Source organism: Erythrolamprus reginae, chromosome 1, assembly GCF_031021105.1.
Source record: "Erythrolamprus reginae isolate rEryReg1 chromosome 1, rEryReg1.hap1, whole genome shotgun sequence".
In the NCBI taxonomy this organism is placed as follows: domain Eukaryota; kingdom Metazoa; phylum Chordata; class Lepidosauria; order Squamata; family Dipsadidae; genus Erythrolamprus; species Erythrolamprus reginae.
In genome coordinates, this window is record NC_091950.1 from 37316283 (window position 1) to 37330067 (window position 13785).

Below are 13785 nucleotides of genomic sequence, written 5' to 3' on the forward strand. Positions count from 1 at the left end.
AGACCTACTGGTTTCTAGCCTGATGCCTTAAACCACTTTTAAACCAATCATCTTAAAGTTGTCAAGTTTCAAAGCCGCTGTTTCTAAATCATTTTCATCTTTTTCTCAAATATTTTTCTTTGCTTGGAGGTACATTCCTGCTTAAGTGTCATTCCTTTGCTATTCAAACTTCCCCAGAAACATATTTTAAATATTGAACTACTTCCTGCTTTTTATGAAAATTTATCTTCTAACGTTACATTCTCTTCAAAGAAAATCTTTCAAGTTGTTCGCTGCGTATTCCTAACGTCTACCCGAAAAGAACTTCAGTTTCTCATCATTTTCTTCAAAGTCTATTACGCCGTATTACAACTCTCAAAAGTCATCATCCAATAAGAATCGTCCTTTCAAAGTTGAAGCATTTGGGCGGGAAATTTATTTCTTTTCCTGCCGGTTGATTGGCCAAATGAGGAAGTTTTCGCGAAGGGTGGAGCATCACCCTTTTTAAACCGTTGGTGGGAGGCGGGGGACTTGCGACTTTTTGGCGGGAATCCGTATCGCTGAGGTAGGGGGTATCTTAGCAACACAGCGGGAGGGGAGTTTGTATTCGGCTTTATTTTCTGCATTTTGGAACAAAACCCTGGAGGTTTTTGAGTCTTTGGGCATTGATAAGTGGGCCTGAGTTTAGAGTTTCCTTCGCCCACCGTGGGCAAACGTTATACTTTAAATACTGTTACTTCTGTTTTATTGGTTTTAGGCTAGACCAGGGGTGGGCAAAATTGGCTCTTCTATGACTTGTGGACTTCAACTCCCAGAATTCCTGAGCCAGTCATGCAAGCTCGGGAATTCTGGGACTTGAAGTCCACATGTCATAGAAGAGCTAACCTTGCCTACCCTAGGCTAGACGGTTTCTTTAAAACTATTTTAAAAAATATTTCCGTTAATGGACCAAAAGATTAAAAAAAGCAAGGAAGCCAAATTATCAAAGAAACCACGTCTAATTGTCTGTGGAGATTCTCAGTCATGCAGTTCTTGGTTATCCCAAAGGTGCTTTTAAAAGAAGCCAACTGGACCAGGAAGCCCAATTGCCTCTTTAAACAGATTTAGGGCACCATGTCTAACGTTTTATCAATTTGGGCTAATTATCCGAAACGATTCGGACTCTTGGAGATGCGTTCCGAGTGGCTGCCGCATGAAGTCCGCTACTTCTAAGGCCCCGCCCTGCCTCCCCCCCCCGCCTAACCCCGCCTTCATCACAGGTTACGGGATATGATTGGTGGATTAACCCTCCGGACTACCACTGACGTTCCATGACGTTCTCTGTTGTGAGCCGCCCCGAGTCCTCGGAGAGGGGCGGCATACACATCTAATAAATAAATAAATAAGAGGAGGAACGAAGCCGGGAGGAATCCGCCAATGGCTGCCCTCTAATTGGAAACCTAGGCTCAATCAGAAGCAGGGTTCTCCAACCTTGGCAATTTTAAGACTTGTGGACTTTAACTCCCACAATTCCTCAGCCAGAAAAGCTGACTGAGGAATTCTGGGAGTTGAAGTCCACAAATTTTAAAATTGCCAAGTTTGGAGAACCCTGATAGAAGTGCGCTGGCGAATGGGCGTCTCATCCATCTCTGTGCCCCATAAATAGAATTAAAGCTTTTCATACGTGAAGCCTCAAGCAAAGTCCCGCTTCTGATGCAAAAAAAATCCGATTTCTGGGAGCATCTGTTCCGATTAACACGTGAGAATCAGAATACAGCTGGAAAGGACCTTGGAGGTCTTCTAGTCCAGCCTCCTGCTCAAGCAGGAGAAAGCCTATATCCCATTTCAGACAAGGTATTGTCCAATCTCTTCTTAAAAACCTCCAGTAATGAAGCACCCACAACGTCTGAAGGCAAGCTGTTCCATTGTTTAAATGTTCTGTTACCAAGTTTCTCCCTAATTCCAAGTTGTTTTTACTTGATTAGTTTCCATCCATTGTTTTTTGTCCTACCCTCTGGTTCATGAGTACAGTTGACATGAGCATTGGTGAGCTTGCCACCTATAGACTAACACCTCTCACCACATAAGTGTTCTACCTTGAGATTATTGAACTTTTCTTTTACAGCATATGAGAGCATATGCACCAAGACAAATTCCTTGTGTGTCCAATCATATTTGGCCAATAAAATTCTATTCTATTCTATTACAGCATAAGTGGTGTCCCATCACTTACCTGAAAATCTATGCCTTTTCATAAAAATGTGTTGGTTGGAAAAAGTGCTACCAGACTCCTTTAGATATCTCTTTATCATAGCATTTTATTACCAGCAAACTATGATTGCTAATGCTGTAGTAATTTTTATTTTAATGGTGTCTGTCATTAATTGTCACATGTGAGATAAATAGGGTAGATAGTAATAATTTGTGTCAATTACTATTTATAATGCTTCTTAAACTGAAAAAGAATAGTATGATGGGAACATATAAGTGATATTCCCAAGGTAATGAATTGGTAATTTGAGTTGAATATTTAGATTTGGTTCCATAAAGGTGCTTTAGAACATGAAATATAACCACTGCATCTTTTTCTGGATGGCATAGTGTGTGATTCCAGGAAAAAGCTTTAAAGAACTGTAAACAGATGTTATGGTGGCAGCTTTGCATGATCAAAAGCAGTTTTCTGGATTTATTTATTAAAATTATTTGTAGCCCATCTCGTATCCAACAAATCTGAATAGCTTAAAACATACATTGTAAGGAATTAAATTTGATGCTCAGCAAAGACCTAATTAAAAGCTCATTATTCTCATAAAATTTATTTTATCTAGTTACTATATTTGTTTCCTTCTCCCATCTACTATAGTCCCACAACTAATTCTAACAAACCATTTAGAGTTCTTCCACTCTTTATTGCTTTTTCAAAAATAATGAGCCAAAAATCATTTCCAAGACAATCCTAACTTTTATTCACACAAATATCCTTTAATCACATCCTTATGTTTCCCTAAGCTGGTTTCAGTGGTTCATGGACCTAATGCATATTTGTTTCTTTTAACATCAAAGTCTCAGCATTGTTTGTGTTATTTTTCTCATAACTCTATCCTAATCTTTGACACTCCTCTTTTCACCACTGTAACCATTCCGAGATGGCCAACTATAATAACGCTACAACTATAATATAACTATGATAACTCTTCCTTTCTGATCCTAATTTCTACCTTCCAAACTGCATATCCCTCTTTTCCTGTTCTTATTTAATTTGAAATGTTAAGAGGAAATCTAAATTTTAGAGGCATAAGTATTTTTAAAAATCTGAACATGTAGCAATTCCAATTAGTTATTTGCAGGCAATTGTAAAGGCTTTCAAGATATTAAATTCTTATGTGTGGAAAGGGAAATTAATGTTATCCTGTGTCAAGTCATGCAGCAAATGTGTTTATGACATAAAACTATTTTTTTGCAATATTTCCTTGAGATGTGTGCGATGCAGGTAAACGAGTTTGACTCGTCAGATGAGGAGCCTCTGGAGGAAGAACAGACACCTTTTCAAATATCCTGGTAAGACCAAAGGTGGTAGAGCAAAAATCACTTTTTAAATTTTAATATTCTGTCCATATCTAATTAACATATTGACATTCTTTATTTACTCCACATTATATAAATGAGATGCAACTTTTTCATTTTCTGCCATCTCATTTAAATCATATCATATCGCATCATATCATATCATATCGCATCTCAGACATCAACACCCTTGAAAATGTCCAAAGATACTTCACCAGAAGAGCCCTTCACTCCTCCACTCAAAACAGAATACCCTACGAGACTAGACTTTCAATCCTGGGCCTAGAAAGCCTAGAACTAAGATGCCTTAAACAAGATCTAAGTATTGCCCACAAGATCATATGCTGCAACGTCCTGCCTGTTGGCGACTACTTCAGCTTCCACCACAGCAACACAAGAGCACACAACAGATTTAAACTTAATATTAACAGCTCCAAACTTGACTGTAAAAAATATGACTTCAGTAACTGAGTTGTCAAAGCGTGTAACTCATTACCGGACTCCATAGTGTCATCCCCAAACCCCCAACACTTTACCCTTAGATTGTCTGTGGTTGACCTATCCAAATTCCTAAGAGGTCAGTAAGGGGCGACTACAAGTGCACTAGAGTGCCTTCCGTCCCCTGTCCTATTGCTCACCTATATCTCCTATACCTTTCTTCTATTCCTATGTCTCTTCTTCTATTCTTTCATTGATATGTTCTAATACTGTACTATATCTTCTTTTCTATTCTTTCTTAGATATATTTTACTATGAGTATCTCCTCTATAACCTTCATCATGTATTTCACTAGAAACATAGAAACGTAGAAGTCTGACGGCAGAAAAAGACCTCATGGTCCATCTAGTCTGCCCTTATACTATTTTCTGTATTTTATCTTAGGATGGATATATGTTTATCCCAGGCATGTTTAAATTCAGTTACTGTGGATTTATCTACCACGTCTGCTGGAAGTTTGTTCCAAGGATCTACTACTCTTTCAGTAAAATAATATTTTCTCATGTTGCTTTTGATCTTTCCCCCAACTAACTTCAGATTGTGTCCCCTTGTCCTTGTGTTCACTTTCCTATTAAAAACACTTCCCTCCTGGACCTTATTTAACCCTTTAATATATTTAAATGTTTCGATCATGTCCCCCCTTTTCCTTCTGTCCTCCAGACTATACAGATTGAGTTCATTAAGTCTTTCCTGATACGTTTTATGCTTAAGACCTTCCACCATTTTTGTAGCCCGTCTTTGGACCCGTTCAATTTTGTCAATATCTTTTTGTAGATGAGGTCTCCAGAACTGAACACAGTATTCCAAATGTGGTCTCACCAGCATTCTATATAGCGGGATCATAATCTCCCTCTTCCTGCTTGTTATACCTCTAGCTATGCAGCCAAGCATCCTACTTGCTTTCCCTACCGCCTGACTGCACTGTTCACCCATTTTGAGACTGTCAGAAATCACTACCCCTAAATCCTTTTCTTCTGAAGTATTTGCTAACACAGAATTGCTGATACAATACTCAGATTGAGGATTCCTTTTCCCCAAGTGCATTATTTTACATTTGGAAACATTAAACTGCAGTTTCCATTGATTTGACCATTTATCTAGTAAAGCTAAATCATTTACCATATTACAGACGCCTCCAGGAATATCAACCCTATTGCACACTTTAGAGTCATCGGCAAATAGGCAAACCTTCCCTACCAAACCTTCCCCTATGTCACTCACAAACATATTAAAAAGAATAGGACCCAGAACAGACCCTTGTGGCACACCGCTTGTAACCTGACTCTGCTCAGAATACTCGCCATTAACAATAACTCTCTGATGTCTACGCTTCAGCCAGCTGCAAATCCATTGAACTATCCAGGGATTAAGTCCAATCTTCACTAATTTATCTATCAGCTCTTTATGTGGAACCATATCACTATGTGTATATATATCCATATATACCCACTAAATTCCTCATTGTGTATTGGACAAAATAAATAAATAAATCTCTTCTGAACACTATAATAGTCATTTTGCTTCTTTTCAAGAATTTAAATTCTTTTCAAGAATTTGTCTTTTCTGTAAACTGACTAAGCATATAGACAGAATCATTAAACACTTTTAATTTTTTTTGTTTTTAAAAAATTTTTGTACATGTCGTTATCTGTGGATGGTTTGGAGATTTTTTTTAATGTGTTGGGTGGATTAAATTGTCCTACTTCTCTCATTCATGTTGAGAGATGACTTGTGTTTGAATAAAAATGTATGCATATAAAGCTTTTATTTAAAAACTGCACCTGTAATGTGATTAGGAATACTGATTGTAAGTGTGACAATAAATATATAGCTGGCTATATCTAGATAGAGCTCATCCCAAAATTTTGGAATATAGAACGAAGGGATCAGTATAGGTTTTCTGTTGGTCTAGTATTTGGTCAATAATCTTTTCCATTGGAATCAATATAATCTCCCCTTCTATATATTCAGTGCACACGTAAAGATTGACAAAGATTGACAGAGAATTCTTAATGGCTACTTTCCAGCATTAGGCATGCCTGTTACATTCACAGCCTGAACTTTATCCATATGTCTAACTCTACATGTCTTGGAGGTGATTTCTATTGCTTATAAAAAATTTATATATTTGGGGGTGAATATTTTCACTAAGCTACTTTCCCATCATTATGTATATTTATTATTCTTTTCCATAAATTGAACCATAGAATGTACAGATTGAAAGAATTCTGGGGATTGTCTAGCCCAGCGATAGACAAAGTTGGCTCTTCTATATGATATGGGGACTTCAACTGCCAGAATTCCTGAGCTAGCATAATTGGCTCAGGAATTCTGGGAGTTGAAGCCCACAAGTCCTAGAAGAGAGTCAACTTTGCCTACCTGTGGTCTAGCCCAATCCCCTAACTAGTGCAGGAATTGGTTGAGCTATTTCCCATTGGAGAAGTACAATCCTGCAGTAAGTAGGCATAAAGCCATAAAGTGGATAATTGTAATCCTGAAGAAGTAGGCATAATGCCATAAAGAGCTTTATAGGTCAAACCAGCACTTTAAATTGCACCCAGAAAGCCAAATCAGAGTCCACAAAACTCATACAATATATCCCTCTGAAACACCCAGGCCCTTCCATTTTGCACTTACAGTCCCATTACAGTTGCTTAGTCAGATGGTGATGAAAATCTGAGCCACTATAGTCAGGTCCTCTCATCCCAGTGAAGCTGCAAACTGCCAAAGCTTCAGCAAAAGTCACAGCCTCTGGCAGGACCCCTGAATCTAGAAAGATGCTCCTTAATAGGCACTGAAACCCCATTCATAGAATTATAGGGCTGGAAGGGACCTTTTAGTCCAGGGGTGTCAAACTGGCAGCCCGCTGGCCAGATGTGTCACCCACCCAGCTCTGCAATGGCAAAAAAACTTTGATACACCACATGACACTATCAAGCTTGACACCCGTGTTCTAGTCCAACACTGTGCCCAAGGCAGGAGGCCTTATTGCATCTTAGACAAATGGCTGTCCAATCTTTTCCTAAAGACCTCCAGTGCTGGAGCACTAACAACTCAGGGAAGCAAGCTATTCCGTGGATTGTTGTTCTTGTCAGGAAACCTCTCCTTAGTTCCAGATTGGATCTCTCTTTGCTTCTTCGTCCTCATTTATTTGGATTATAATCAGTATTCAAATCTAAAATATGAAATGGGGAAGATCCCAATACATAAATAGTTTCAACTTGCTAGGACTTAGTTGTATGTCTTGAGAATAAATGCAGTAAATAAAAATGGCAATTTATAAAAACTTACTACCATTGGGTTTTCTGCATTCTTCCTGTAGGTTACCCTTATCGCCAACTTATTCTCAGTTCCTAGGAATCTGCTCACTACCAGGTAAGGGAATAGAATTCGCTAAGAATGAATCTATAAAATTTTAAATATTTGTTTTGATATTAATAGCATTGTTTCTTTTCATCTTTCTTACTTGATTTAGGTTGTCGATTCAAAAATATTAAAAGAAACCTTCAGAAAGATATAGGTAATTATCAGTGACACAGAGGTATGTCCTTCAGTAGCTTATTTTTCACAAGTCTAGTTTTAATTCCTTGGAACTGCAGTTAACCATCTGTTTGTGTTAAAGACCTGAATCCCACAAACCTATAACACTGTTGTAAGAAACAAAAAAATAAGGAACAGAGAACTCTGCAAAGTAATTGCATTAGTGATATTTAAGATTCAGCAAGAGGCAAGGCTATAGATGTTCCTTTATTTAAATGATGCAGTTTTATAATTTGCTACTTGCAGTTTTTGTATATTCTTTTTTTTTAATGTAAGTATTTTAAGATTTTTTTTTCTGAAAGGGACATTTTAATTAATGTTAGTTTTAATCCAATAATCTGAGAACTATGTATTCGGTAAATATTGTTGTCTTTCTTGAAACCTCTTATATTTGCTAACAATGAAATAACGAAATAGCAGATTTCACAACAAAGTGCTATTTCTACTACTAAAATTAGGCAGGCTTAAATCTGACATCTTATTTTCCTAGCAGACGAGGATATACTTAATACAACTGATGGCAAAGCTGTTTAGAAAAGTTTTCAGATTACAGTTTTCTAACTAGTTTTGCCATCAATTCCATCAATATCATAAATATGTATGGATACAGATAGTATTTAACACTTTAGCAAATATGTAAATTTGTTGCCTTTTTTTATAGATGAACTAAAAAGTCATGGGGTGCTCGATGTATTTGTACTCTGTACCAAAGGAGAACTCACAAAGTACCGTGTCCCACACCTCATGGAAACATACCAGAATTATGGGATCACTGTGCATCACCATCCTATTCCTGATGGAGGTACACCAGATATTGCCAGATGCTGTGTTATTCTAAATGAACTGAGGAACTGCCTTGAAAGTAAACAAAAAGCCACAATACAGTTGAGTTCTGATATTCTAGTCATTTATCTCATTTGAGTAAATGAAAATGATTCCATCACTAAATGTTCATCTGCCACATCTATGCCAAAATTTGACTTCTGTTTGCTGCAGTCAGCTTCTGCTGTAACATTTCAAAATACAGATCATAGATACTGTAATGGCCTCTAATTTGTAGGGTGCTGGATGAATACCTGAATCTTTCTGTCTAAGATTCAAGGTTGCATTGAAGAGTAGAATGACCAGTCTCCCATTCAGATTCATTTGACAATTCCATTACCATAGAAAATACTACTATAGAATACATGATCAGAGCATATTGTGAGAAAGCTGGTAAGCACCGATATTAATAGTCCTAGGAAAAAAGAGCATTGTTTTTAAGTTATACCTTGGAATAATAGGTCCACCTAAAAACCTCTATATATGAAGAAATATCATTTACAGCAAATTTTTTTAAACTATTTTTGGTTATAGAGTTTGTCATGTTTATAACTATTGCAATATATTCATTTTTTAAATTTCTTTCAGTTGTTATGGGGGACTTGGACGATCCTGTCTCAGTAAGTAAAGTGCTGTTTTAAAAAATTACAAAGTATTGCTTTTTTAAGTTTGAAGGAGATACATAGTTTTCTATAAAGTGAAATGTTTTATTTTCAAGAAAGCTAGACATGGGAAGCTAGAATACATATATGGTTACGTACAAACTGAAAAAAAGAAAAGTAAATGTAAACTTCCCTTAGTGCTTCAGATTACCTGACTACTTTAAAAAAAAATCATATAAAAAGCATTTCACAGGAAGGTGACGTCATAATTGCCAGCATCTCACATTATGGTTTCCAAGAATCTCTGTTATAAAATAGGAAAATATTATGTATGTTATTTCTATGCTGACCTCTAATCTACTCTTGATCTCTCCACTGGTCTAGCAAATCTCTATTTTATAGCTTTTACCATATTTTCAATAAAACATAACCAAGAGAAGAATGCAAGTAATTTCCCCCACAATCCTACATACGAGTGTATTTGCCAGATAGGATTGGGCTTGAATTGTATGATTGTGAGTTCTATCTTGGTTTTGGACCCTATCCCTGCACTCTCCGAATCCAGCTGGCCCAGCTTCTATGATAAATCCCTATAAAAACTATAAACACAAAGGATTTGAATTCTTATTTCAAGTTCAGGTGTTCCTGCATTTAATACATCTAATCTACATAAATGCAATCACAGATGTTTTCCAAAACAGCTGACATGTAAAAAGAATTCATGAATAAGCATAGGAATCTTATGTTCTGTTACCTTGTTTATGTTTAAAACAGGTTTTTCCTTCTTACTAAAAATTACTATGATTTCTTTACAGTAGCGGCTTGCCTTCTGCTCCAGATATCTGACAATGTAACTCCGCAGCAGGCAATAGACTGCATGAGGGACTTGAGAGGTTCAGGTGCAATACAAACTTTAAAGGTTAGACCTGCCAAGGAGGAAGTAGAACTTAAAAGATGCTTAATGTATTTGTTTATTTTTGCACACCTCCATATTTCCCCAAACTTTGTAAGATATTTGACTGTAGACATTTTGCTTGGCATTAAGTGTCTTTTCTGGATTAAATACACCCTATTTACCCTCAGGCCTCAGACCATATCCATGGTTGCTGCTGGATACTCCTTGATATTATTAAACATTTTAGTCCATTTTATACATTTATTTATTTAAGCATTATTTATTTACTATAAGGCATACAATGTCAGTGAAATCTACAAATGCTACACACTAGGTATTTCTCACCAAAGTGGTACATTGAAACCTTGCCCTGCATTCATTTTTTCTTGTCCATAGCCCTGCCCTTCTTGTTTAACAAATTCTGTCAATTATATTGCTTCTTTCTTATTAGGCTGCTTTAAAGCTAAATGCTTAACAAAAACCTATTTAGTTTTCCTTGTTTTGTATAGCTAGGCTTGCACAACACATGTTCATCCATGTTGAAATGGATTGAATAGTTTATAAATCAGCAAGTTATGGGAATCTGAGTATCATCTTAATGGTGGCACTGGCACCTCTTCTGAGGAATTGCTTCTGCTACATATAAGAAACATATCCTCCTTAATAAGTATTGAGAAAGAGCTGAAAGAAACAACTATTTGCTTAGCAACTGTCTGAACTTACAGTGGACCTCACCAAAGCTACTTAGGACCCAGATTTGAAGTTCCAACAGCTTCACATGATACATTTTGAGTGCTCAGCAACTGGTCTGCATTTATGGCCATTTGCCAAGTTTTTTAATATCATTGTAAAATTGAGCAGCCACATTATGACCAACCTAATAACTGGTACCACTTAGGACTATAATTGCACTCAGTTGTAAGTCAAAGATTACCTGTAACTCAACTACTTTCTATGAAATTAGTCTGTACTTACTTGCTGAGTCTCCTTGCTTTAAGTGGTTCACGCTAGGATTAAATACTGTGAAGTATTTTTTTTCCCTTCAGAGGCAGAGTGTTTTCTATTGAAGATTACTAAAATCAAGGATTTTTCAAGGGAGGTAGGGAGAATTCAATGCAGCCAGTTCAACTATTAATGGAAAATATTGTAGAAGCCTGTCCCCTTGTATGAACAAATATACTGCTCAAAAAAATAAAGGGAACACTCAAATAACACATCCTAGATCTGAATGAAATATTCTCATTGAATATTTCATTTGCACAACTATTTTTTTGCACAACAGCATGTGAAATTGATTGTCAATCAGTGTTGTTTCCTAAGTGGACAGTTTGATTTCAGAGGTTTGATTTACTTGAAGTTATATTCTGTTTTTTAAGTGTTCCCTTTATTTTTTTTGAGCAGTGTAGTATTTACACCTTCTACTTTACTGATTAGTAGAGTTGGAGAATGGGAATCCATTCTATGTTCCTTTTCTGTGGTTCTCCACTCATTCCAACCCATATCTTTAGAAAATGTTAAGTGTCCTAATGTTGAAATACAATCATTCTGAACCATCCTTTCTTTGCAGCAATACAACTACCTCCATGATTTTCAGGAGACCTTGAATGTCTATTTGGCAACAGAAAGTGAGCGACCAAGATCAGTATCCCGCTAAACACCCTGAGTTAACTTACTACTTGAAAGTATACATTGCATTGTTTTTAATTTGTACACATAGTGGAAAATAATTTTATTAACTGCCTGCCAGTTACCGCTTTGACGAGGGATGTGACTAAATAGCACAAATCTCTGAATAAATTTCCATCTGCAGATTGTATTTTGACAGCGAATATAGCATGTAGCAGAACGCATCATAAATATTTTAAATCTTTTTACTTGATCTCATTTCATTTATCAGATTTCTAAGCCGCCCAACTCCTTCTAGACTCTTTCCAGTTCCTGTTTAATTTTCCCTGCCGTGATATGGGTGTTTTCTACTCCTTTATGCAGTTTATGGGAAAGTCTCTATAGGAGAATCACATGCAGTGCCAGATTTTTGGTGGAGTATTGTAAGACACTAGCAATAGAAATATTGTGAGTTGTGTTTCATATATGTTTACTTTGTTGTGTCCCCGTACACATGCATATGGGAAACCAGATGTTTGTTCACAAGTAGATATGCTTATGAGCTTGCCTGTTCCTTGAATAAGCAATTCACTTGTCTCCCTTAAAGCAGAATAACTTGCATTTAAGTTTGTCATCTGGAAGATCACTCAATCATTACTGCAACTACAGCACTAGCCTACCAGAATGTTTTCAGGACTAGCAGTCCAACCTACTACTTAGGAAGTGGCAAAAATCTATTTCATAAACAAAACCTACAAGGAGCATGTTGTTGCATTGCTCTTTACATGAAGAAACATGTAGGACAAAAATACTGCCTCCCTTGAACTGAAACAAATATTCTGCTATAGCAGCCAATTCAATTTCATTTTTTAAATAAGATTGAAGTAGGTCTGCCCCTTGAGGCAATACTTACAGTATTCATTAAATTTATATCCTCCACAATCTAGTGACTCCTGGCAGTTTACATGGTAGCTTATAGCAAAATAAATATCGATGTCATGTTAAACATCCATGGTATGGTTAGAATTTTAAAAAATTTAAAACCAATTCAATTTCATTTTTTAAATAAGATTGAAGTAGGTCTGCCCCTTGAGGCAATACTTACAGTATTCATTAAATTTATATCCTCCACAATCTAGTGACTCCTGGCAGTTTACATGGTAGCTTATAGCAAAATAAATATCGATGTCATGTTAAACATCCATGGTATGGTTAGAATTTTAAAAAATTTAAAACCCAAACTAAAAAAGTTGTAATAAAAAATAAACACTGCAGTACATAAACTTAGAAGGAAGCTCTCCAAAATAATTTAAACATTTTTAAGTCAACACGGAGGCAAATAGCCTAATTTCTGTTGAAAGGCTATCCAAAAACATTAACACTATCATGAAGCTTGAGCCTTCTTCACACCATTCAGATTTAGGAACTCTAGTTTATCTCTGGAAGGACTAGTGGGTCAGGCAATTCTGGTTGGAGCAGATAATCATCTAGATACTAAAAGAAATGGTTTTATATGTCAACCCCCACTTCCAGCATCCTAAATTGTAACCCACAATGCAAGTATGTTATATCACAGTAATGTTAATATACAATAAGGTTATATTTTCCTAGCCCAAGAACAGATGAGTGGACCACTGTATTCTAAATCAGCTGTCATTTCCAAGTGGTCTTCAAGGGCAGTCCAGGTAAAGCATATTACATCCCTCTAATCAGGTGATGAGGGTATGAATTGCTATATTTGGGTCCTCTGCAAAAGATAGTTATAATTACATATCAGTCAAAGGGCTCCTTCAACCAGTTTCTGCCCACAGTTAAAGCAGAGGCCATGCATCCAGAAGGACCCCCAAATTGTTCCTTCACAGATAGTACCTGCCTATGCAGAGGTATTGCTGTTGAGAGATTTAAAACCAGTAGCTTCATATTCTACTTCAGCCTGTTATTTTTCATACAGATTTCAGGATACAGAATTGAAGCATCTCTCAAACTCTACTAATTGAAGTGGCAATATAAAGTTACAGCTTGCTGTTGCCACATCCCAAACTGTCAGATGACTTCTCCCAGTGGTTCCATATAGCTGTTGAAGAGCATAGGAGAGGCATCCATCCCCTATAGTATTACACATACTGGGATCATTGGACCAACTTCTCTCTCTCTAACACACACACACACACACACACCATCACAGATCAAATCTGACCAAGGAAAAGAACCATTGCAAAAAAATCAGTCCACATAAATACACTGCTCATAAATGGTCCAATAATATGCCATAATCAATAGTATGGAAGGCTGCCAAGAGAT

At 36.6% G+C, this 13785-nt stretch overlaps 1 protein-coding gene across 1 annotated transcript; it reads left to right on the forward strand.

The window, feature by feature from the left end:
* Nucleotides 1–470: 470 nt before the first annotated feature.
* On the forward strand, nucleotides 471–11753 carry CDKN3 (cyclin dependent kinase inhibitor 3). The gene is made up of 8 exons (XM_070749493.1): nucleotides 471–544; nucleotides 3434–3516; nucleotides 7343–7395; nucleotides 7496–7540; nucleotides 8222–8444; nucleotides 8971–9002; nucleotides 9800–9903; nucleotides 11447–11753. The coding sequence occupies exons 2-8, from the start codon at nucleotides 3434–3436 to the stop codon at nucleotides 11531–11533; spliced, it is 627 nt and encodes a 208-aa protein (XP_070605594.1). The 5' UTR covers nucleotides 471–544; the 3' UTR covers nucleotides 11534–11753.
* The last annotated feature ends 2032 nt before the right edge of the window (nucleotides 11754–13785 follow it).

Excerpts from the sequence above, each read along its gene's own strand:
- CDKN3 (XM_070749493.1), top strand. The coding sequence starts at position 3,434 with ATGTGTGCGATGCAGGTAAACGAGTTTGACTCGTCAGATGAGGAGCCT. Across the intron at positions 3,517-7,342 it reads ACACCTTTTCAAATATCCTG|GTTACCCTTATCGCCAACTT; the intron begins GTAAGACCAAAG and ends TTCTTCCTGTAG. Across the intron at positions 9,003-9,799 it reads ACTTGGACGATCCTGTCTCA|TAGCGGCTTGCCTTCTGCTC; the intron begins GTAAGTAAAGTG and ends ATTTCTTTACAG.